Source organism: Myxine glutinosa, chromosome 6, assembly GCF_964187855.1.
Source record: "Myxine glutinosa chromosome 6, kmMyxGlut1.1, whole genome shotgun sequence".
NCBI classification, from domain to species: domain Eukaryota; kingdom Metazoa; phylum Chordata; class Myxini; order Myxiniformes; family Myxinidae; genus Myxine; species Myxine glutinosa.
The window spans coordinates 122,171,983-122,199,800 of record NC_136266.1 but is presented as its reverse complement, the minus strand read 5'-3'; the positions used below and the strand labels follow the sequence as shown (position 1 = coordinate 122,199,800).

At 38.8% G+C, this 27,818-nt stretch overlaps 1 protein-coding gene across 2 annotated transcripts in view; it reads right to left on the bottom strand.

Moving 5' to 3' along the window:
• Nucleotides 1-27,818, bottom strand: part of LOC137430247 (zinc finger protein 385D-like) — a 161,730-nt gene that overhangs the window by 108,068 nt on the left and 25,844 nt on the right. For both annotated transcript variants that reach the window (XM_068120961.2, XM_068120962.2), the window contains exon 2: nucleotides 12,940-13,094. In XM_068120961.2, the coding sequence (XP_067977062.1) occupies nucleotides 12,940-13,059 (120 nt within the window). In that variant the 5' untranslated portion in view covers nucleotides 13,060-13,094. The remainder of the gene's footprint in view (nucleotides 1-12,939; nucleotides 13,095-27,818) is intronic.

The following is a 27,818-nucleotide window of genomic DNA, read 5'->3' as shown; positions in this document are numbered from 1 at the left end:
GCACCTTTCACTTGCTTCAGCCTAATGGATAATTCAGTCTTTCATCTTTCTCAGGAGAGGTTACACCTTCCTCAGTTTTATTTTGTGGGGGGAAAACGAATGATAATGAGTGAAATGTTGAATAATTATAAATACAATTTTCATTTTGTTTAAAAATTGCTCCGATATTGATCTGAGGCTCATGGACCAGCTTGTACATGTATCGCATGCAGGACAGAGATACAAGTAGACATCAATGCATGAATTACAAGGGCAAGATCTACTCGGGTAATTAACTAGATTGGAGACTGGATTAGTGATATGGAGGGCCTCCGAGAGCCTGAATGGGCCCCGGGGCAATACTAAACGCCGGGCTCCCTTCAAAAAAAAATAATTCCCCCATCAACCTGTAGCTGCGGATGTTTCCATATTTTCCTCGACACAAACACGTGCCATGGTTAAGGGAAATTGGGATATTATTCATTCATTCCTGTACTAGCAGGAGTACCTACCCCGCGTTGCCTGCTGATCTGTTCTAATCCTGTTGCCATTGTGAAGAAATCAATTTGTTTTGTTTTTCTAGTTTTTCTTTTGTAGGTGCCGAAAACACTCCCCTACCTACACCCAATCAGGAAAATGTATATGTAGTATGACACACACACACACACACACACACACACACAAAACACACACTAATTGGGGATACTTTAATATCACCTGTCATGTAGGTGCAAGGCACCAAAAGGCGATTGTTTTTTTTAATCCACGAAAATGACCTTTCTTTTTTTTTCAAAAATTTACAATTATTTTTGCTTAAAACACACCCTAGCACTCACTGATGAACCTCTGAAAGTTTGACAAAGATCCGTTCAGCCATATCTGAGAAAAATGGTGAAACACAGACAAACACACACACACACAACATACACACACATGTAAACATACACAAATATAAACACACATAAATATAAATTTACAAACACACACACACACACACACACAACATACACACACATGTAAACATACACACATATAAACATACACAAATATAAATACATAAAAAATATATTTTACACACACACACACACATAAACATACACACATAAACATACACATATAAACATACCCAAATATAAACATACACAAATATAAACATACACATATAAACATACACATATAAACATACACACATATAAACATACACAAAAACATACACACATATAAACATACACACATATAAACATACACACATAAACATACACACATAAACATACACACATAAACATACACATATAAACATACACACACACACACACACACAAATATAAACACACACACACACACACACACAAATATAAACATACATGCATAAACATACACACACATAAACACACACACACAACATACACACACATGTAAACATATACACATATAAACATACACATATAAACATACACATATAAACATACACATATAAACATACACATATAAACAATCACACACAAATATAAACACACACACACACACAAACATACACACATATAAACGTACAAATATAAACAAACACACAAATATAAACATACACATATAAATATACACTCATATAAACATACACACAAACATAAACCTACACAAATAAACATACACATATAAACATACACATATAAACATACACATATAAACATACACATATAAACATACACATATAAACAATCACACACAAATATAAACACACACACACACACACATAAACATACACACATATAAACATACACATATAAACGTACAAATATAAACAAACACACAAATATAAACATACACAGATAAATATACACTCATATAAACATACACACAAACATAAACATACACATATAAACATACACATATAAACATACACATATAAACAATCACACACAAATGTAAACACACACACACACACACACACAAACATATACACATATAAACATACACATATAAACATACACATATAAACATACACATAAAAACATACACATATAAACATACACATATAAACAATCACACACAAATATAAACACACACACACACACACACACAAACATACACACATATAAACGTACAAATATAAACAAACACACAAATATAAACATACACATATAAATATACACTCATATAAACATACACACAAACATAAACATACACAAATAAACATACACATATAAACATACACATATAAACATACACATATAAACATACACATATAAACATACACATATAAACAATCACACACAAATATAAACACACACACACACACACATAAACATACACAAATATAAACACACACACACACACACACACACAAACATACACACATATAAACGTACAAATATAAACAAACACACAAATATAAACATACACATATAAATATACACTCATATAAACATACACACAAACATAAACCTACACAAATAAACATACACATATAAACATACACATATAAACATACACATATAAACATACACATATAAACATACACATATAAACAATCACACACAAATATAAACACACACACACACACACATAAACATACACACATATAAACATACACATATAAACGTACAAATATAAACAAACACACAAATATAAACATACACAGATAAATATACACTCATATAAACATACACACAAACATAAACATACACATATAAACATACACATATAAACATACACATATAAACAATGACACACAAATATAAACACACACACACACACACACAAACATATACACATATAAACATACACATATAAACATACACGTATAAACATACGCATATAAACATACACATATAAACATACACATATAAACAATCACACACAAATATAAACACACACACACACACACACACACAAACATACACACATATAAACGTACAAATATAAACAAACACACAAATATAAACATACACATATAAATATACACTCATATAAACATACACACAAACATAAACATACACAAATAAACATACACATATAAACATACACATATAAACATACAGATATAAACAATCACACACAAATATAAACACACACACACACAAACATACACATAAATATAAACATACACATATAAACAATCACACACAAATATAAACACACACACACACACAAACATACACACATATAAACGTACAAATATAAACAAACACACAAATATAAACATACACATATAAATATACACTCATATAAACATACACACAAACATAAACCTACACAAATAAACATACACATATAAACATACACATATAAACATACACATATAAAAACATACACATATAAACAATCACACACAAATATAAACACACACACACACACACACACAAACATACACACATAAACGTACAAATATAAACAAACACACAAATATAAACATACACAGATAAATATACACTCATATAAACATACACACAAACATAAACATACACATATAAACATACACATATAAACATACACATATAAACAATCACACACAAATATAAACACACACACACACACACACAAACACAAACATATACACATATAAACATACACATATAAACATACACATATAAACATACACATATAAACATACACATATAAACATACACATATAAACAATCACACACAAATATAAACACACACACACACACACACACACAAACATACACACATATAAACGTACAAATATAAACAAACACACAAATATAAACATACACATATAAATATACACTCATATAAACATACACACAAACATAAACATACACAAATAAACATACACATATAAACATACACATATAAACATACACATATAAACAATCACACACAAATATAAACACACACACACACACACACAAACATACACATAAATATAAACATACACATATAAACATACACACATATAAACATACACATATAAACATAAACACAAACATAAACATACACATATAAACATACACACATATAAACATACACATATAAACATACACACAAACATAAACATACACATATAAACATACACACATATAAACATACACATATAAACATACACATATAAACATACACATATAAACAATCACACACAAATATAAACACACACACACACACACACACACACACACAAACATACACACATATAAACATACACATATAAACGTACAAATATAAACAAACACAAATATAAACATACACATATAAATATACACTCATATAAACATACACACAAACATAAACATACACATATAAATATACACACATATAAACATACACACATATAAACATACACATATAAACATACACATATAAACATACACATATAAACATACACATATAAACATGCACATATAAACATACACATATAAACATACACACAAACATCAACATACACATATAAACATACACACAAATATAAACATACACATATAAACATACACAAATATAAACATACACATATAAACATACACTTATAAACATACACAAAAATATAAACATACACATATAAACAAACACATATAAACATACACACAAACATAAACATACACATATAAACATACACATATAAACATACACATATAAACATACACATATAAACATACACACAAATATAAACATACACATAAAAACATACACACATATAAACATACACATATAAACATACACACAAATATAAACATACACATATAAACATACACACATATAAACATACACACATATAAACATACACATATAAACATACACATATAAACATACACAAAAATATAAACATACACATATAAACAAACACATATAAACATACACACAAACATAAACATACACATATAAACATACACACATATAAACATACACATATAAACATACACACATATAAACATACACACATATAAACATACACATATAAACATACACATATAAACATACACATATAAACAAACACATATAAACATACACACAAACATAAACATACACATATAAACATACACATATAAACATACACATATAAACACACACAAATATAAACATACACATATAAACATACACACATATAAACATACACATATAAACATACACACAAATATAAACATACACATATAAACATACACACATATAAACATACACACATAAACATACACATATAAACATACACAAAAATATAAACATACACATATAAACAAACACATATAAACATACACACAAACATAAACATACACATATAAACATACACACATATAAACATACACATATAAACATACACACATATAAACATACACACATATAAACATACACACATAAACATACACATATAAACACACATATAAACATACACACATATAAACATACACATACAAACATACACACATATAAACATACACACATATAAACATACACATATAAACATACACAAATATAAACATACACATACAAACATACACACATATAAACATACACACATATAAACATACACACATATAAACATACACACATATAAACATACACATATAAACATACACATATAAACTTACATATAAACATGCACATATAAACATACACATAGAAACATACACATAGAAACAAACACACAAATATAAACATACACATATAAACATACACATATAAACATACACATATAAACATACACATATAAACATACACACAAACATAAACATACACATAAACATACACACATATAGACTTACACATATAAACATACACACAAATATAAACATACACAGATAAACATACACACATATAAACATACACACATATAAACATACACATATAAACATACACATATAAACATACACGCATAAACATACACACCCATAAACACACACACACACACACACACACAACATACACACACATGTAAACATATACACATATAAACATACACGCATAAACATACACACACATACACACACACACACACACACACACACACACACACACACACACACGGTTCTCTTATAGTATAGATGCGGATTCGTTTATAAACCATTTTATCCGGATGGGGTTTGGCCAACATTGCCGTATTCATTTGCGTCATTACGTCATCACCGCGATGACCATAATGTAAACAGTAGTTTATTTCACGAGTGACGGTGTTACTCCCCATGGCAATGGTATGTCAGGTAATCGTCCTGAATGGCTTGGAGGGAGACACCAAATAAAGCTTCCCCGGGTGTTCAATCGTCACAAACAATCTTTATATGAAATAAAAAAGGGAAAGAATAATTACGGGTTCCTATTAGGTCCACTTTATGAAGAAAAGAGAAGCTGTGAGTGGGAGGATGTCTCGTTGGGAGGATGAAAGTGTTGGGAATTCCTCAGGCGTCACTACTGGGACCATTATTATTCACTAGGGCATGCCCGTACTATATATATATCTAAAATTATATCCCCCCCCCCCCTCTATTTACATGAAATGGTTTGGTCCAAAGCGAACGGCTTGCGAGTACGGTGACAATCCCCCCCCTCTATTTACATGAAATGGTTTGGTCCAAAGCGAACGGCTTGCGAGTACGGTGACAATCCCCCCCCTCTATTTACATGAAATGGTTTGGTCCAAAGCGAACGGCTTGCGAGTACGGTGACAATCCCCCCCCTCTATTTACATGAAATGGTTTGGTCCAAAGCGAACGGCTTGCGGAGTTTGGTAAAGAAATCGCCATAGCTCGGTAACTACTTGTCCGATTAATATGAAACCTTGAAAAGGCACATCCTCGGGTCCCCAGCAATATACCTGGCAAGTTTCAAGTATATCGGACCGGTAGTTGTCGAGAAACAGCGGTCGCATACACACACACAGACACACACACACACACACACACAGAGATTACTGGAATTATAGATAGATAATTTACATCAATGATTTGGACAGTAGGGTTAAGTTTTCGAGATTTGCAGAAACACAAATCTTGCACGTAAGGTAGATAGCAGAGATAGCATACTTTAATGGATTGGGAAAAATATTGGCAGATGTCGTTTAACATCAGGAAATGTAAAATGCTGGCGATGGGTAAGAATAGTAATGAAACTAGAATGACATTCAGTAGAGAGCGAACCTCCAACAAGATGAATAGTTTACGTTTTGTATCCCATTGATCAAAACGATTAAAAAAACGGATTTAAAAAAAACTGATCGAAGAAAAAAAACTGATTAAAAAATTGATTAAAAAAAGAAGAAACTGATCAAAAAAAATGATCAAAAAAAAGAAAATGATAAAAAACTGATCAAAAAAAGAAACTGATTTAAAAAACGGATTAAAAAATGATCAAAAAAAAGAAATGATAAAAAACTGATCAAAAAATTGATTAAAAAAAGAAACTGATAAAAAACTGATCAAAAAAACTGATTTAAAAAATGAACAAAAAAAAAGAATTAACGAAAAAAGAAACATAAAAAAACTGATAAAAAAAGTTCAAAAAAAAGAAAATGATAAAAAAACTGATAAAAAAGAAACATAAAAAAAACTGATAAAAAAATATCAAAAAAAAAACTGATCAAAAAAAAAGATTTAAAAAAAGAAAATGATAAAAAACTGATCAAAAAAAGAAACTGATTTAAAAAACTGATAAAATTTTTTTTTTTAAAGAACTGATCAAAAAAAAATGATCAAAAAAGGCAGATCTCGATTCGGACCTGAACCAAAATCTAATCGGGTTGTTTTTGTCACCTACCCAACTCATCCACCAAGTTTTGTTATGGTTATGAGTCGTCCACAACTTTTTGACATATTGTGCTGTGTATCGTTTTTATCCCGATCACTCAATGGCGAAGAATCACTTAAATTTTTTTCATTATCGTGTCTGGATCAGGATTCGCATCTTCACCAAAATCGAATCGATTCGACCTTGTCACACACCCAAACTGTCCATCACGTTTTGTCCGAATCTGTCCATAGGTTTTTGAGATATCGGTTTTAGCCCGATGACTAAATGGTGAAGATTCACTTTAATAAACTCTCTGATCCGGACCCAGATTCTAAAATTCACCAAAATCGAATCAACTCTTCCTTGTCAAACACCCAACCTGTCCACGAAGTTTCGGCTGAATACATCCATAACAGTTTGAGATATTGTGCTATACATCGATTTATGCTCCATCTTTCAATGGTGAAGAATCACTTTTTAAAAATCCCGGATCCCCATCCGGATCCGGATCTTCACCAAAATCGAATCATTTTGCCCGTGTCACATACCCAACCTCTCCCTTTGAGAGTGTTCAGCGTAGGGTTACCTGATTGATTCTTGGCCGAGCCAGAATCGGCTATGTGGAGCAGCTGAAGGAGACAGCACTTCATACATTTGGATAGGAGACGATTGCAACGGGATATGCAAGATATGTTTAAGGTTATGAAGGGTACAGACAAAACAAGTGGAGAAGAGTTCTTCAGCAAAAGAGACAGCGATAGGACCAGGGCCAGGGGCCATAGCATGAAAGTAAAGATGAGAGTTAGGACCAGTATTAAGGCAGGGGGTCATTCAGTGAGACGGAAGCCAAGCAGTTCAATCTTGGTTTCATCAGACCACAGAATCTTCTTTCTCACAGTCTGAGAGTCCTTTAGGTGCTTTTTTGCAAACTCCAAGCGGGCTTTCATGTGTCTTTCACTGAGGAGAGGCTTCCGTCTGGCCACTCTGCCATAAAGCCCAGATCGGTGGAGTGTTGCAGTGATGGTTGTCCTTCTGGAAGTTTCTCACATCTCCACACAGGATCTCTGGAGCTCAGCCAGAGTGACCATCGGGTTCTTGGTCACCTCTCTTACCAAGGCCCCTCTCCCCCGATTGCTCAGTTTGGCTGGGCGGCCAGCTCTAGGAAGAGTCCTGGTTGTTCCAAACTTCTTCCATTTAAGAATTATGGAGGCCACTGTGCTCTTGGGAACCTTCAATGCAGCAGAGATTTTTTTGTAGGCTTCCCCAGATCTGTGCCTCGACACAATCCTGTCTCTGAGCTCTGCAGACAATTCCTTCCACCTCATGGCTTGGTTTTTGCTCTTATATGCATTGTCAGCTGTGAGACCTTATATAGACAGGTGTGTGCCTTTCCAAATCATGTCCAATCAATTGAATTTACCACAAGTGGACTCCAATCAAGGTGTAGAAACATCTCAAAGATGATCAAGAGAAATGGGAGGCACCTGAGCTAAATTTGAAGTGTCATAGCAAAGGGTATGAATACTTATGTCAATGTGATATTTCAGTTTTTCATTACTCCCGCCAGGGAGTAATGCATTCGATCGTGTCCGTCCGTGTGTGTGTTCGTGTGTTCGTGTGTTTGTGAACAAGATATCTGGAAAAGTTCTGAACGGATTTGGATGAAAGTTGGTGGGATGATTGCCCTTGGGATAAGGAAGAATTGATTAGGTTTTGGTGAAGCTCAGGATATTATTCCGGATCCAGGAATTTTTTGAAGGATTTTTTTACCATTGGAAGATAGGGCACAGCAGCGGCCACCCACGGCGGGAGTGTGCGCTCTACTGAGTGGCGTTCTAGTTTTTAATAAATTTGCAAAACTTTCTAAAATCCTGTTTTCTCTTTGTCATTATGGGGTATTGAGTGTGGATTGATGAGGGAAACAATGAATTTAAACGATTTCAGCATCCGGCTGCAACATAACAAAATGTGAAAAAAGTGAAGGGGTCTGAATACTTTCTGAATGCACTGTACATACACACACATATATATATATATATATTCTTTGAAGTCTACTTGAATATGCAGCATAAAATACTACACTACCGTCTTTAAAAGGAAGATGGATGAAAAGGGTAGTTATTATTGTGTCTACAAAGGAGCTTGCATGATCAAAGAAAACATAACTCAGTGTATTATATAATTATGCACAATCAAACTATGTAGAAAACTATTCTGGTCATGCCTCTCATCTATGGATTGAAAACAACCAATACCAGAGTTGTGAAGTGTGCTGAAGGCAATCCACCGAGTTAAGGGAAGGAATTTATCTGTAACTATTATAGCAAAGGTTTACTCACAAGTATTGGCTCCTGTAAGCCAAATTCGTTTGATCAAGTCGAATCAGAGTGATCAGCAAAGCGGCTTCTGAAGCACACATCACTAATCACATGGATAGCTGGGATCCATGCCCATTCAAAGCCTCTTCTGCTTGTAGTACACACAGAAAATACTGATGAAGTTACCTCTCGAAGTTGAGTTCAATGAGGATTCAACATTTACTGAGGCTAAAAGCAAAGCATAGCTATTGTCGTGCTAAATTGGCTTTGAGGAGGAAAAGCTCCGGGATTGTGAAACAACCCAATAATAGTAATGCCCTGCCTGATATGCCAGATCTGCATCCGGACCTCAACCAAAATCTAATCAGATTGTTCTGGTAAACTACCCAACTCATCCACAAAGTTTTGTCATAAGTCGTCCACAAATTTTTATGAAACATTGTGCTGTATACGGTTATTGGGCCGTTTTTGGCTCGGTCTTTCAATGGTGAAGGATCACTAAAACTATCCTTGTATCCAGATCCAGATCCCGATCATCACCAAAATCGAATGAATATTTCCTTGTCACAAACCCAATCTGTCCACCAAGTTTCATCCGAATCTGTCCATAACCTTTTGAGATACCCTGCTTAAAGACAGCCAGCAGACAAACAAGAAGGTGTCAGGTGGTATGGTACCTTACAGGTATGATGAAAATCGAAAGAACCTTGACTTTTGAACATCGTCATTTTGACGATATATTTCCCATCATCCATTTGTAGGTCATGTTTTTTAACTCATTTATGTCAAGTTTGACGTTATGTAGTGAAAACACTTTTGGTCTATCCGTTTTATGCAAATGACGTCAATGTCACCTTGACCTTTGATAAATATGGTCAAATAACATTGACAGTCTCACGTTTTCCCTTCAGAATCCTCTGGTAAAGTTTGACGAAGATAGCTGAGAGTGTTCGCGAGTTATCGGACTCAGAGACAAACATGCAAACAAATGAGACAGACCGACATCTGATGAAAACTTTCAATTTTCTTCAAAAACAAACAAGAAGGACGTCAAAAAACACTTTCAAAATCCCCAAAACAAATTTGACATTAAAATAATTGGTGGTTGAATGAATTGACCTGATATGCAAATACTGTTCAAATTTCACATTACTCAGATGAAAATTGAGGATTTTAGAAATCCCACCTAAATTGTTGATCTTTGGCCTATGTTGAGCCTTTGGCCTATCTTGACCTCCGAAATAATTGGTAGTTGAATTCAGTGACATGATGTGCAAATCCTCTTCAAATTTCAAGTCAATTGGATGAAAATTGAGGATTTTAGAAATGTGACAAAGTTGTTGACCTTTGGCCCATGTTGACCTTTTGACCTTTTGACCTCAAAAGAAATAGGCTACTTTCTTAGGCTCCAGTCTACCATTTAGTGAGGTTTCATGAAGACTAGTTTAAAATTGTGACCTGTGGGTGACTGACATCCAGAAAGACAGACAGACAGAAAGAATGGAAAATCACTCATAGAGCGACACTTGGCAAAAGAGAACGAAGCAGAATGGCACTCAGTAGAGCATCCTTTTGACCTTACAAATAATTGGTGGTTGAATTCAGTTAGCTGATATGTAAATCGCATTCAAATTTCAAGTGAATCAGACGAAAATTGAGGATTTTAGAAATTTGAAATTGTTGTTGATCTTTGGCCTATGTTGACCTTTTGGCCTATGCTGATCTCAAAAATAGTTGGTGGTTGAATTCAGTTTGCTGAAATGAAAATCCTATTAAAATTTCAAGTCAATCGGATGAAAACTGAGGATTTTAGAAATTTGAAAAAAGTGGTTGACCTTTGGCCTATGTTGACCTTTTTGCCTATGCTGATCTCAAAATAGTTGGTGGTTGAATTCAGTTCGCTGATATGTAAATACTCTTCACATTTCAAGTCAATTGGATGAAAATTGAGGATTTTAGAAATTCAAAAAAAGTGGTTGACCTTTGGCCTACGTTGAACTTTTGGCCTATGGTTATCTCAAAAATAGTTGGTGGTTGAATTCAGTTTGCTGATATGTAAATCGCATTCAAATTTCAAGTGAATCAGACGAAAATTGAGGATTTTAGAAATTTGAAATTGTTGTTGATCTTTGGCCTATGTTGACCTTTTGGCCTATGCTGATCTCAAAAATAGTTGGTGGTTGAATTCAGTTAGCTGAAATGAAAATCCTATTAAAATTTCAAGTCAATCGGATGAAAACTGAGGATTTTAGAAATTTGAAAAAAATAGTTGGCCTTTGGCCTATGTTGACCTTTTTGCCTATGCTGATCTCAAAATAGTTGGTGGTTGAATTCAGTTCGCTGATATGAAAATACTCTTCACATTTCATTCAATTGAATGAAAATTGAGGATTTTAGAAATTCAAAAAAAGTGTTTGACCTTTGGCCTACGTTGACTTTTTGGCCAAAGATGATCTCAAAAATTGATGGTGGTTGAATTCAGTTAGCCGATATGTAAATCCTATTCAAATTTCAAGTCAATCAGATGAAAATTGAGGATTTTAGAAATGCAAAAAAGTGGTTGACCTTTGGCCTATGTTGATATTTTGAACTTTTGACCTCAAAAATATATAGGATTTGGTCGGATCACGAACTCTATTATTTGGTGAAGTTTCGTGAAGATCGGTTTCAAATTGTGACCTGCAGGCAAGTATAAGTGAGCGGACAGCCAAACACACAAACACACACACAAACAAACAAACAAACAAACAAACAAACAAACACAAACACAAACCGGACTGATCAACATACTTGCAAATAAAAAAATTTGGGCCAAGTAATAACACACGAACAACCAATATACTTGAAAATCTTCAACTTTCGCAAGCAACAAACAAACAGGGATGGATACATAACCGCCGTCCACCTTAAGTTGCAGATGTAACGAAGTTTCACAGCTTCATTTGAACGTGATACAGAACATTGTTGTCACATCCCCTACCTCACCAAAGCGACCAAAGATGCTGATAGTAGTTGCAGAGTCCATGGGGAACGGCATAGAGCGGTTGGCATCCGCCGGCGACTGCCGGAAAACAGCCAGGTCAGTCGGACTGCTCAGCATACTTGGTTGTCCAAGGCTTGCCTCTGATTCTTCACCTACATGGCACACATATGGCATAAAAATGAAACTCAGACAATTCTTTACAATGATTTCTCACCAAGGTGAACGTGCATGTTTTTGGTATAGAAGGTCAAGGATCGTGGAAGAGCTAACATTAATCACACAAAAAATAGAACATACACATATAATAAGGGGAGTGGTAGACAAGATGGGGAGAGAGGGGGAAGCACACAAACACAACATTTGAGAGCAGGGACATCGGGAGATCTGTGGGAGGGAGAGGGCTTGGGGGCTGAGGAAGGCATGGGGGGGGGGGGGGGGATAGATGTCGCCTCTTGCGACACACAGGGAATTACCAGTGAGCTGGTACTCAATTTGCACAACCTCAGAAGGATGACGGGCTGAGTCAACCCACCTGGTGTTAATTCAGTGATCACTGATCAACCAGGATTCGAACTCAGGATCGGAGGATCCCACGCCGGCACCCTAACCGCTAAGCCAACACCAGGCCAAAGGACAAATAGAGGATGACTTGGACAAATAATAGGTGTGGGAAGGCATTGAGGGGTAGGGGAGGACACATGGGGTGGGCAAGATGATACACAAGCAAACTCTCAGGAAGGAGAAAATGGAAATTTGGAAGGAGGTGGGCTTGGGGCGAGGAGAGGGGTTTGACAGGGGTAGAACAATCATGGGTTTGGATGGGGGATGGTGGTGAACTGAGATTGTGGTGAACAGCTGGTGGGAAGATTGTGATTGAAGACAATGTGGAAGTTGGTTCCACAGGTGGAGAAAAAGAGGAACAAATGAGTGGAGGTAAGCAGTGATTCGGAATCTTTGGGGTTTCACCAGAAAGGGATTGATGGTAGAACACATGTGCTCTACAGAAACCTGGGGAGGGGGAGGGTGGGACAAAGCATGGAAAGAGCAGAGGGTTCCAAGTCCAGAATGGAGGGAGTAGAAGACAGAGAGACCACCAACCTCTTTGCTATGGCGAAGTGATAAGCCCATAGACTTGGCTTCATTGTGGGAGGTTCCAATGTGATTGAAAGGCTTCCACGGAGGCAAAGCTGAGCAAGGTGTGTGGCGGGGGCGCCAACCCAGAGGGGAAAGCAGTACTTAGTGGGGCGGCTTAGCCCAAATATTCAAAAGAATTGTGCATTTTGTGAAACAAGCACCAAATTTGGCACAAATGTACATTAATATGTTGCGAACATTTTCAGATATTGGGGCACTTGAAATTCCGTAATTTTTTTTTTCAAATTTTTTCAAATTTCGTAATTTCAAATTTTTCGGGTGACACCGTCACAATTTCGGTCTTCGAGGCCGGCCGATAGGCAAAGTGTGACAGGAAGGGACGAGGTTCTCCTGACCACGTGGCCCTCGATCTGGGAAGCGAGAGGCGTTCCATTAGTGGACGCGCCCCTCACGCCCGACTTTTGGGCGGCCCCGGCAGGCCGTTTGTTTTGACGTTCCGTGACAGGCCCCGCACCCCCACCTCCGGGCCGACCGGAAGCTTGTGCTGAGTACATCATACCTGAACAACTCAGTGAGGCAGAACACAGCAGTGCACACCAGGGTGACCCCTTCAGTGCATAAACCAATTAACCTGTCCACTGCAGGGCATATAGAAATGAAGTTATTTTCTGCATATAATAATAATATAAGTTCAGTTCTATATAACAATTTCTGTTATCACAACTACCACTACAACTACCACTACTACAAGCTTTGTCTGGAATTTTGTGGACTAACAGACAAACAGACATACAGACAAGCTGGGATCAAAACATTACCTCCTTCCACCATTGAGTGTAGAGGTAAACATCATGGAAATTATAACATGCCCTAGATTTAATTCATGCTTACCCGTGTATTTGCTTCACTGGTTCACAAGGTCTTTTGCATACATGTAATTCAGACTCTCGTCTTCATTGCTGACCACACAATGTTCGCAACATATTAATGTACATTTGTGCCAAATTTGGTGCTTGTATCACAAAATGCACAATTCTTTTGAATATTTGGGCTAAGCCGCCCCACTATATCGGCCGGCCTCGAAGACCGAAATTGTGACGGTGTCACCCGAAAAATTTGAAATTACGAAATTTGAAAAAATTTGAAAAAAAAAATTACGGAATTTCAAGTGGCCCAATATCTGAAAATGTTCGCAACATATTAATGTACATTTGTGCCAAATTTGGTACTTGTATCACAAAATGCACAACAGGTTTGCTATGCTGCTACACTAACTCCATCAAGCTGCGGATGAAGGACTTGTAAGTGGATTGGAGTTCAGGAATGCCAAGGAAAGACTTTGTACGTCGCAGGATGCCCAGTCGCCGGGTGGCTTTGGAGGCCAACATTGAAATGTGGTTTGGGGAAGAAAGATCATGGCTGATAGTGAGACCATGGGGTACCTCAATAATCCGTACGAGGACCATTATTATTCATAATTTACATCAATGATTTGATTAGTAATTTGCAGTTGAGAAAAAGTGTACATACTTTCAGAAATTCAGAAAGTGTAGATACTTTCATAGATTAGGCAAAAGATTCGCAGATGCAATTTAACATAAAAAATATATAAATTGGTGCTGTGGATGGGTAAGGATAATGAAAATAGAAATTATATCAAGCAAGGGACAATCTTAGGGCATGTCACACAGGAGAAGGATCTCGGGGTGGTGATAGATACAGGGGGTAAGCAGACAGGGCAGTGCCAGGCAGTTATAGATACCGAAAAGCAAACAGGGTTTTAAGTTCTATTTGTGGAGGTCAATGGATAAATAGAGATGGGATCAAAACGATAAATCAATGGAAGTAGTTTTAACACTGTGTAGGAATGTAGTGAGGTCCCATCTCAAATATTGTGTGCAGTTTTGGTGACCACATCTCAGGAAGGGTAGCGAGGGTTCAACATAGAGCTACTAGATTGATTCCGCACTTGGCTAGATTCAGCTATGACGAGCGGCTGAATGGGACTTCAGGACTTTACATATTAGAAAGGAGGCAGCTACATGTATGAGGGGATATGATAGAGATGATAAACATAATGAAGGGTATCGACAAAATAAGCGCAGAAGAGCTCTTCAGCAGAATAGACAGTGATCGGACCAGGGGTTACAGCCTGGCAATAAAGAAGAGGAGAGTTAGGACTGGAGTATGGCAAGGGTCTTACATTCAGAGGGTAGTAAATGCTTCGAATAGTCTCGGTAGTGGAGCAGAAACAGTAGATAGGTTTCAATTGGAATTAGATAGGTACCTAGAAGTATTAGTGATAGGGTGGTGCACGGATGTTGGCTGGACCTGTAGGTAGCCTGAGTATGGATGGGCGAATGTGTACATCTGTGTGTGATGTCTGGAACAAGGTTTAGTCCAGGGTTAGTGTGTGGTCGGTGTTATATATTCTTCAACCGAAATCTGCCTTCTCCCACCCCGCCTCCCACTGCTCTCCCCCCCCCCCCCCCCCCAAAAAAAAATACAAGAAAAAAATATAATGTATTAATAACTAGAACGGTTGACCAGATATGCCTCCACCCACATTATTATATCATCATACATACTTGTACCAAGTTTCATTTAAATACCTTCAGCTGTTTTCAAGTGTCATATTTTTACCTGACATGACCTCTGACCTTTGGATGCCAAAATCGAATTAGTTCATCTTTGCATCAAAATATATATTTATACATCGTTTGGTCAAACTTCCATTACTTTCACAAGTTAGTACAGTGAAAAGAACCTTTACCTAATGGGACCTCTGACCTTTGGCCTCTTGACCCCATAATGCAATCAGTTCATCTTTTCATCATTACACACACTTATTTATACCAAGGTTGACAGCTCCCTCAGACGTTCTTAAGTTATCACGGTAAAACAAAACCTATCATGGAAGCACGGACGGATAGACGGATAGCCAGACGGACAACATAGTGCCTCCATTGACTTCATCACCGGATGCATAAAAATAATAGAACATTTTTTTACCCCCAATTTATAGTCAGGTTCACTATGTTTTTTCGTTCAAAATTTTGGAGATTAGCAAAACTATAAATTTTTGGAATATTCAGAGCATGAGGAATCCAAAAATTAATGTTTACATTTGCGTAGAAACCTTTGCGAAAATGACACTCAGGACAGTGATGAAGATCTGTAAAAGCATATTCCTGAACGGTGTAGACCTCGTAGATCCTGTGTATAGGACTTATAGTTCAATCTGATACTACCTATAACTTCCTATAACAACCTATAACTTCAAAGGACTTGCAATATCATGTATTATGTAATACAGTTATATCACAAATATAAAGACAATGGTTTTCAATTACCTTTGTTTGTTGCTTTTCTATAATCCTGAGCACTATTTTGAGGCCTTTATTGGATTCCTTGACCCAGAAAACATAGGATTAGCATATTTATTTAAGTCTCTAGGTTGACTAGAAGCCGAGATCGCGCAAAATATGTATTTTATGGCGGCCATTTTGAAAATCCAAAATGGCGGCCATGCAGGTGGCTGTGCAAATGCCACCATTGATTTTCAGATTCTCCATTCTCTGAAGATTCCAAAAATGTACAGGTTTGCTAATCCCAAACTTTTGAAAGAAATTATATTTGTTAACATAGTGAACCTGACTATTATATTTTAACACACAGGCGATGTCCCTGAGGCTGTCCCACGCTTCTCACCTCCACTCCTCCTCCCACACCCCCAATTATATGAAGTCGTTTGTTTGACGGATTTATCACATCAGACACGTGAAGCAAAAAACAGGGGTAAGCAAATAGTGCACATCTGTCTGTCTAGAAACGTCAGTTTATGATTGAGGAGCAACTTAATTTAAATTGAATGTTATATTTTACCCACGAATGGGACCATGAATCGAAAAACAAACCTGTGGGTTAGCAGTAGTTTATCTCTGCATTTGTTCCCATCACGTATGCTCAGAGAGGAGCGAGACAATAGCTTTCATCTTTCTGTCTATCTAGGAGTCAAAAATAATTAAAATCATTCCAAACAGAAAACTTACTGTTCTAAAGGACGTTATAAAAGTCACAAATAACATGCAACGTGTTAAATAAGGTGGTGTAAAAGACGCTGGATTAACGGCGGTAAACTTCCGAAACAAACTACAACGACGTTCAAAATCTTTATTTTATTTCGATTTTATTACATTCTTGAACACTGTAGAACACAAATCACCTTTTTCGCACTTTCAAAACCCTTCCGTTTAGCAGTACTTTGACAAACTATTATGCCATTCTACGTTAGCACCGGCTGAGGTGTTCTGTGAACTCTAGTTCAATGTGGTGTTGGTGTAGTGCAGGCATGATGGGCCGAATCGCCTTCTCCTGCATCAAATTCATGAAGTTATTCCTTGTAATCTATATATTAAAGTAGCGGCAGTTTTCTGTCTGCCTGTTTCTCTATTTCCACCCATTGGTTGGACAGCTGGCCTGACTCCACCCACGACATCATCAGCAGGAAGAAGACTCCACCCACTGGAATTTTTATTCCCATGCAGTTCTGGCTGAACACATTGTCAAACCTGACATATTCACAATCACCCATGCCTTACCTTTACATTGTTAAAACATAACATTCTGGTAACATACGAGGCAGTGCTTCGTAGCCTATACACCGCCCCAAAAAGGAGGGTTTTTCCACGGAACTCTGTTCCCCGAGTCCCTGCTAGTGCCAGAACCCAGAAGACAACATCTTTGATAGGTTGACCTACACTTGATGGGTTCCATCTAATATATATAAAAGGAGCTTGATCTCGGTGTGTCAGCATCCTTGTGACGATGTATCCGTGCATGTGTCTCGCCGTCAATGGGCCTTATATTTTAGTTATGTCAATATGGACTCGTTCACACCACATCATCGAGGCCACTTGGGAGTTGGGACCGAGCCTGAAGTGACCGTGAACGTGTTTGGCGTTCACACCATATTCTGGCTGCCAATAAATAATACGTCACACGTTTTTTTCCACATGATGTCACACATTATTTAACGGATGCTGTGCCGAATCATCCAATCAACGCAAAGCGAAAAGGTGAACTTGTATGGTTTGTCAGGACTGAGACTAACTCGGCTTGCACAGACTCGGGGATGGCCGCTACAGATTTCTCCTTACTCGGCGAAATGAAGTAGCGTGATGACATCACTGTGACGACATTGAAAGGCCGCTTCTATGCAACCTGAATCAGTTATAACAGCCCTGGTATTCAAATTTTAAAACCACATTTCCAAGCTGGCCTCCAAAGCCAGTCGCCGACTGGGAATCATCCGTCATGCGGAGTCCTTCCTTGGCACACCTGAGCTCCTCACCACATACAAGGCTTTCATCCGCAGCTCAATGGAATACTGCTCTCCCCTCTGGGCCGGTGCTCCTGCCTCACTCCTGGCTCGGCTTCACGCTGTTGAAACCAAAGCTTTCAAAATCATTGGAATCTCCCGCGATGAAGCTGATTGTGAGGGCCTTACACTCACTCACCGCAGGCAGGTTGGTGGTCTTTCTGTCTTCTACCGACTGCTCTCCGGCCTTGCTCCCACAGCTCTATCTGTGCTCTGTCCCCCAAATACTCCTACAGGTCGCACAAGATCTGCCAGCAACCCTCTTCTGGGGAAATTGCCAAAATCCAGACTCTCTGCTCACCTTCACTCTTTCATTCCTGTTTTCTCCCGCCTCTGGAACAAATTCCCCCACTTCCTTCAATCCCACTCCTCCCTCCAGGTCTTTAAAACAGCTGTTCACCACCATCTCTTATCTTCCCCCATCCAAAACCTTGATCTCTTTGTAGCCCCGTTAATTCACCCCAGATCCACTTTTTTGAAATACCGACTTCTTTCCTGGAAGTCCTAACAGTGTCCATGTGTTTTATACCCCTCCGAACCCCCCACCCCCTTGTTCCCATGCCCCTTTCCCCCAAGCCCTCTCCCTCCCACAGATCTTCCGATGTCCCTGTTCTCTGCTGTTGTACTTGTGTGCTTCCCTCTCTCTCCCCATCTTGTATCCCCATCCCTTTATCATATGTTTTATGTGTCCGTTTTTTTTTTGTGATTAATGTTAGCTCGTACACGATTTTATTACATTCTTGACTATGGGCAAGCTGATCCTTATCGGATACAGGACCCTTATCTTGTATCCAAAAAAATTAAAATGGATGACTTTGCCACTCAACGTCCCGCCAATGCCCGATGGAATTGGTTGTAAACAATTTACACAGTGCTGCCCGGTTCCAAGTGGCCTCGAGGACGTGGTGTAATAGAGCCCATTGGAACTTATCTTGTCTTAGTTCAGTCGGTCTTCAACTTAATGTACTAAAACCTCAATAACAGATATCTATGTTCAGTTCATCATCCAGATTTCGTTAAAAATATGAATAAACATGTATTTGGTCCAGAAATAAATTTCATTTCAAAGACAAAATGAATTATGACAACAAGCGAGAAAATAAAGCTTAAAATGCAAAATTCTAAACAATAATTGCACACCACTCCTTTCCTATGCCATCTCCAGGAGCTGCATGACGTCATTGCCGGGCACCGAAGGGGGCTCGGCAATGACGCACGCTGAAAGGGAGTACTCAGTTTTCGCTCCGGCTTGTTATTATTAATTGGCTAATTTTCAATTAATCGATGAATGATTTTTTTTTTTTTTTGTATACAAGATCGAGGCTCGTGAAAGAGCTAACATTAATCACACAAAAAGTCAAACCGACACATAAAACACAAAATAAGGGGAGCGGTGCACAAGATGGGGAGAGAGGGGGAAGGACACAAACACAACATTTGAGAGCAGGGACATCGAGATAACTGTAGGAGGGAGAGGGCTTGGGGGGAGGTGGGAGAGGTATAAAACATATGGACACTGCAAGGACTTCCAGGAAAGAAGTTGGAATTTCAATAAAGTGGATCTGGGGTGAATTAGCGGGGGTAGAAAAGATCAAGGTTTTGGATGGGGGAAGATAAGAGATGGTGGTGAACAGCTGTTTTAAAGACCTGATCAATGATCATTGAATTATTTGATTAACGACTTAATTATTTATTTTTAAGTTACAGATTTGGATGAAACTGTGGTGGTTTAGGTATGCTATTAGCCAATTGATTAAGAGAACATTGTATGATCATTACTTTGTACTTTGAATGTATCTGCAGTTGTTTTACATTGATTTTGGAGGGATAACAAACAACGATGTATGTAGATGTATTAATAATCCAGGGTAACTAGAGTTGTTTACTTCCAATATCAATTAGCAGCTGTATATGCTATGAACAGTACATATCGGAGAGGAAGTGAGGTTGGGAAGGGTGGCAGGAATGGGGAGAGAAGGAAAAGAGGATTGGTGTTGAAGGAATTAACTTCATTCAGTAAAAAATGTGATGCTGAAACAATTAACTAAAAAGTAATTTCCCCCCTTGAATTTATAATACGTTGGTAAAGGTTCATCGAGGCATGACAAAGATGTTAATAGACATCGGTACTCAGCTAAACTGATAGATTGAATTAATGTGGTGATATAGCACAAGCATGATGGGCCAAATGGCCACATTCTGCATCAAAATGATCTGTGTAACATTAAATGCCTTCAGAAAGTATTCACACCCCTTGACTTTTTCACATTTTATTGTGTTACAGCCTGAATTTAAAACTAATTAAGTTTAGATGTTTGTCACTGATCTACACATAATACCCCATAATGTCAAAGTGGAATTTTTGTTTTTAGAAATTTATACAAAATAATTAAAAATGAAAAGCTCAAATGTCTTGAGTCAATAAGTATTCAACCCCTTTGCTATGACAAATTGACCAAGTGCATCCAATTTCCTTTATTCTTCATTGAGATGTCTCTACAACTTGAATGGAGTCCACCTGTGGCCAATTCAATTGATTGGACATGATTTAGAAAGAAACACACCTTTAGAAATAAGGTCCGACGGTTGACTGTGCATGTCAGAGCATAAACTCTACCATGAAATCCAAGGAACTGTCTGTAGAACGCCGAGACATAATTGTGAGGAGGCATAGATCTGGGGAAAAGTATAAAACAATTTCTAGAGTGTTGAAAGTTCCCAAGAGCACAGTGAGCTCCATCATTAGGAAATGGAAAGAATATGGAACGACACAGACTCTTCCTAGGGCTGGCTGTCCGATCAAAATGAGCAACCAGGCAAGAAGGACCTTGGTCAGCGAGGTGACCAAGAACCAAATAACCATTCTGACAGAAGTTCAGGGTTTCGTGGCTGAGATGGGAGAACCTGCCAGAAGGAAAACAGTTTCTACAGCACACCACAAATCTATACTTTATGAGAGTGGCTATAAGAAAGCCATTCCTGAGAAAAAGACACATAACAGCACACCTGGAGTTTGCAAAAGGGCACGTGAACGACTCCGAGAGCATGAGGCAAAATATTCTGTGGTCTGACAAGACTAAAATTTAACTCTTTTGCATGAATGCCAAGAAATATGTCTAGCGGAATCCGATCACATATATCACCCATCTAACCTGATCTCTACTGTGAAGCATGGTGGTGGCAGCATCATGCTATGGGGATGTTTTTCAGTGGCAGGAACTGGGAAAAGTTATATATCATATAAATGAGCAGGATTGTAAATAATAACTAGGCCCCAGTAGTGTTTATAATAGCAGACATGGATTTGTCTCCCCATTGGGGAAAGACTATTTTGAACAGGCCATTGGTGCTCCTATAGTTGGCAAAGAGTGCCCCGGAAGCAGTGGCGGAAAACTTCAGAGTGGCAATTCTATATTTGGGAAAATTGTGTGCATGGTCAGAGGTCACCCAGATAGCTCAGATGGCGAAGCACTGGCATGGTTCACCAGAGGACCTGGGTTTGATTCCTGGCATATAATTTTCCTATATATGTCAATTAATTATTTACAATCCTGTTCATTTATTTTAAATATTATTTTGATGCAATGGTATGCTTCTGTCCCTAACTTGCTCAACTCCTGGATTCTTCTTTACCCATCATAGTTACCAGAATCCCTTGTTTGTCCGTTTCCGTCCATTTTGTCCCTTGGCAAAACAATCTAGAGTTTTTCCTCCCTCTGTTTCTTCTGTTCTTGTTGTGCTGTTGCATCACGATCCGTTCTGTGTTCCAGCTCTCCCACGAGCGTTGACTCTGTATTCCCACTGCTCCACAAAATAAAGGACGAAATAGTAAACAATTTAAATCTATGTCAGACCTGCATTACACAGATTTACTGTTACATCTGAGGCAGTCTGAAAAATTAGGAAACAATTGATATCCAAGCATTAATACTGAAAATGGTGGCGTAAAGCCAGCTGCTAGTCTCTCGTGCTCACAGCATGTGGACGTTTTGCCCCAAATAAAAAACAAAAGCGTATTGAGTGGAGACGAGCCATTGAGATGCAGACAGGAGGCTCTGCGCAGAAACAAGGAAAGGAAGAAAGCATCAGCAACCATGGCAGGAACATTACTGACACTGATGAAAGCTCATTCCTGATGCCCTTCCCAATGAAACCTTATTGCAGTGCATGTTAGTTTGAAGCACTTATTGTGTGTGACCTAAAGTGCAACCGATTCATCATCACTCTGTGCTGCAGAGACCAAATGAGAAGCGTGCACTCAATTATGACATCACTGCAGACCTCCTGAGCCAAATGATCCTCATCGTGATTGCAAAGAGTAGACTTGCCCTCGGATTTTATTTACTGTTTGTTCACGGTGTCTGTTGGCACGATTGTATTATTTTACCTGGTAATTGTGTAATTGAGTCTTCATATAGAGTAAAATGCTCAATGGAGAGCATCCACTCGCAGATTTACTGTTACATCTGAGGCAGTCTGAAAAAATACATTTTGTTCAACTGGGTACACTGGGTCCTCCCCAACGATTGTTCGAAATGAAAATACATTTTGACAAGTGTCCTAATTTTAAAATAATCTCCGGTTTGTTTCTTTATGTGGCACAGAGATCACAACGTCGTCTTATTACTGGAAAATAACACCATACATTGTTGATAGGTCATTTTTAATTAGAGCTTGACATCAATAAAGGGTTTTTTTTATTCAACTTGGTTCAAAAGTTAGTTACCCTTTCACCATCACCTGGTGTTGGCCTAATGGTTTAGGGCGGTGGGCTTGGGATCCCAACGTCCTGAGTTCGAATCCCGTTGAATTAATGCCAGGTCGGGTTGACTCAGCCTGTCCATCTCAGGTCGGCAAAATGAGAACCAAATAATTGGTTATAGAGAGGCATTGTATCAGCCACAGAAATGATGTAACCAGCAGCCAGGTAGCTGCACACGAACCACCCACCACCCACCACCCTTTCACGAACCACCCACCACCCCTTCACGAACCACCCACCACCCTTTCACGAACCACCCACCACCCTTTCACGAACCACCCACCACCCTTTCACGAACCACCCACCACCCTTTCACGAACCACCCACCACCCTTTCACGAACCACCCACCACCCTTTCACGAACCACCCACCACCCTTTCACGAACCACCCACCACCCTTTCACGAACCACCCACCACCCTTTCACGAACCACCCACCACCCTTTCACGAACCACCCACCACCCTTTCACGAACCACCCACCACCCTTTCACGAACCACCCACCACCCTTTCACCACCTGTCTTGGCACATGAACCACCCACCACGCTTTCACCACCTGTCTCGGCACACCACACGAACCACCCACCTTGAAATTGCTCAATTATATATTTACATTGGATATGTGTATTTCTCATACAATGGACTACACATTTTGTAGTCCATTGTATAATTAAAATAAACATACTTGTGGTATTAATCCTCCCTTTGGGAGGGGGTAGGGAGACAGACCCATGTGGTGCTTCTCAACTGCCTGGTAATTACAGGGCAATAGTGTGCAGTTCAGCAGAAAAATCCTTGTGGCATCTTGCTGAGACAAGTACACTTCTGTTTTACAAAACACTTCTTGTACTGGATATAAACTCAACATCAAAAGAAACATCAAATCTTTAGAACGACACTCATTGAAATCCTCCACGCAAAAATGAAAAATATTTGAACACAGAGGTAAAGTTCGGCTATATTTACTAAACACATGTCAATAAACAAGAGGTTGCCTCAATCACAAAAAACAAAAAGCATGAACATCACAAGGAGTGGTGCAACAAAAGTCACAGCACTGCAACACAAAGGCACGCACCTGAACACAGTCAAAACAAAATGACACAGGAATGGACACAACACTCCTAACAGTCAAGGACAGAATGGCAGCAGTCCTCAATATCTTGTGTGTCCTCCATGAGCTGTGATGCAGGCTGTGCACCTCCGACGCATGCTCTGTACCAGGCATCTGATGCGGTCCTGGGGAAGTCTGTCCCACTCCTCTTGCAAGCCTTGAATAAGCATTTGCCGATTGACAGCCGTTGATCTCCTCGATGCAAGACGTCGACCAAGCTCATCCCATAAATTCTCAATGGGATTGAGGTCAGGGGAATAAGGCATCCAAGGGATCACTTCAACACCCTGCTCCTGGAGGAAGTTGGTGGTCAGGCGAGCAGCATGGGGTCTAGCGTTGTCCTGCTGGAAAACTGCGATGTCAGTATGAGCCTGGAGAAATGGCAACAGATGAGGTCTCAAAACTTCATTGACATAACGCTGACTAGTGAGATTGCCTTCGATGACGACCAGCGGTGTCCTGAAACGGGTGGAAATGCCGACCCATACCATCACACTGGGTCCTCCCCAACGATTGATCTGGCGAATGCAGCATGATGCATACCTTTCCCCACATCTGCGCCATACCCTTTGACGCCCATCAGCAGCATGGAGGCAAAATCTGGACTCATCGCTGAACAAGACTGCACTCGACTGTTGCTGTATCCAGCGGCGATGCTGCAGACACCATCTTAGTCTGTTCCGCCGATGCACTGCGTTCAACACTGGACCTCTGCACGGACGTCTTGCCACCAGGCCCCGACTTCTCAAGCGCCTCCGCACAGTAGAGACACTGATGCAGTTGTTGTGGCGACCTTCTGTCACTGCAGCTGTTTGCGTCGCAGGGCGGAAACGATCACGAAGATGCTAAAGCACAATCCAGCGGTCTTGGTTTGGGGTGGTTACCCGTGGTCTTCCTCTTCGTGGACCACCATTCACAGTTTCAGTTTCACCGTAACACAAGGCCAGGTTGGAAATTGCAGGCTGTGAGCAACCAAGACGTTGGGCATGTGACCTTGGGCAATTGTTTGCTGGCTTACACCAGCCTCAAGCATCTCAATTGCCCTTAAACGTTGTTCAGATGTTAGGCATGGCATCTGAATTTTCTTGTTGTTTTCCCTGTCAGAAGCCTCTAGTTTAGACTGACCATAGACAGCAGTAAATGAATGTCTAACCTCGAGAACTGAAGGATTTCATTATGAGGGTCATTATTTAAAGGGAAAGATCCCTATGCAGAACCACTCAAGCATGCCATTGTTGATCAACCAGGTGATTGAAGTGAAGTTCCCGTTACATAATCAGCCATTACAATTGATGAAATGTGTTTGTAAAGCTGCACATTAAAAAAAATGAAAGTGATAAGTTTATTTTGATGTTCAGTATATACAGTCACGTGAAAAAGTAAGTACACCCCATGTAAAGTTTTGACTTTTTCAACATATTTCAACATACAGCTATTTGATCTTAATTTCAACAATATTGATAGATAAAGGTGATATAATATAACAAATATCTGTAACATTTCCATTTTGTAGTCCATTGTATAATTAAAATAAACATAAATGCAAATTTCGCATAAGGACAAAAGTAAGTACTGTACACCCTTGGCTCTAATAGGTGGTATTGCCCCCTTTGGCAGAAACAACCTCAAGTAGGCGTTTCTTATAAATGTCTACCAGTCTCTGACATCGACTGGGAGAAATTTTTGCACACTCCTCCATGCAGAATTATTTCAGCTGTGCGATGTTTGAGGGGTTTCTTGCATGCACAGCTCATTTCAAATCCCCCCACAACATCTCGATGGGATTTAGATCCGGGCTTTGACTTGGCCATTCCAGACCCCTCCATTTCTTTCTTTTCAGCCATTCCTTGGTGGATTTACTGGTATGTTTAGGGTCATTGTCATGTTGCAAGGTCCACCTTCGGTTGAGCTTCAACTTTCTGACAGATTGCCTCACATTATCCTCAAACACCCTCTGGTACAATGAAGAATTCATAGTGGATTATATGATGGTGAGCTGCCCAGGCCCTGATGCAGCAAAGCTGCCCCAAACCATTATATTTCCACCACCATGCTTTACAGTTGGTATCAGGTTCTTGTGGTCAAATGCTGTCTTTGGTTTTCGCCAAACATGTCTTCTGGTATGGTGGCCAAATAGCTCTACCTTTGACTCATCTGTCCAGAGCACATTGTTCCAGAAGTGCTGGTCTTTGCCTAGGTGTTCATTGGCAAACTTTAGTCTTGCCCTGATGTTCTTTCTGGACAGCAAAGGTTTCCTCCTGGCACACCTCCCATGTAGATCAAATTTGTGCAGCCTCGTTCTAATGGTAGACTCGTGCACTTTGAGAACAACAGTGGCAAGAGCTACCTGTAGGTCCCGTGATGACATTCTGGGGTTCTTAGAGACTTCTTTCAGCATCTTGCGGTCTGCTCTCGGGCTGAACTTGCTGGGGCGGCCTGGCCTGAACAAGTTGGCAGTTGTTTGGATTCTTCTCCACTTGTAGATGATCTTCCGGACAGTCGAATGATTGATTTCAAATTGTTTG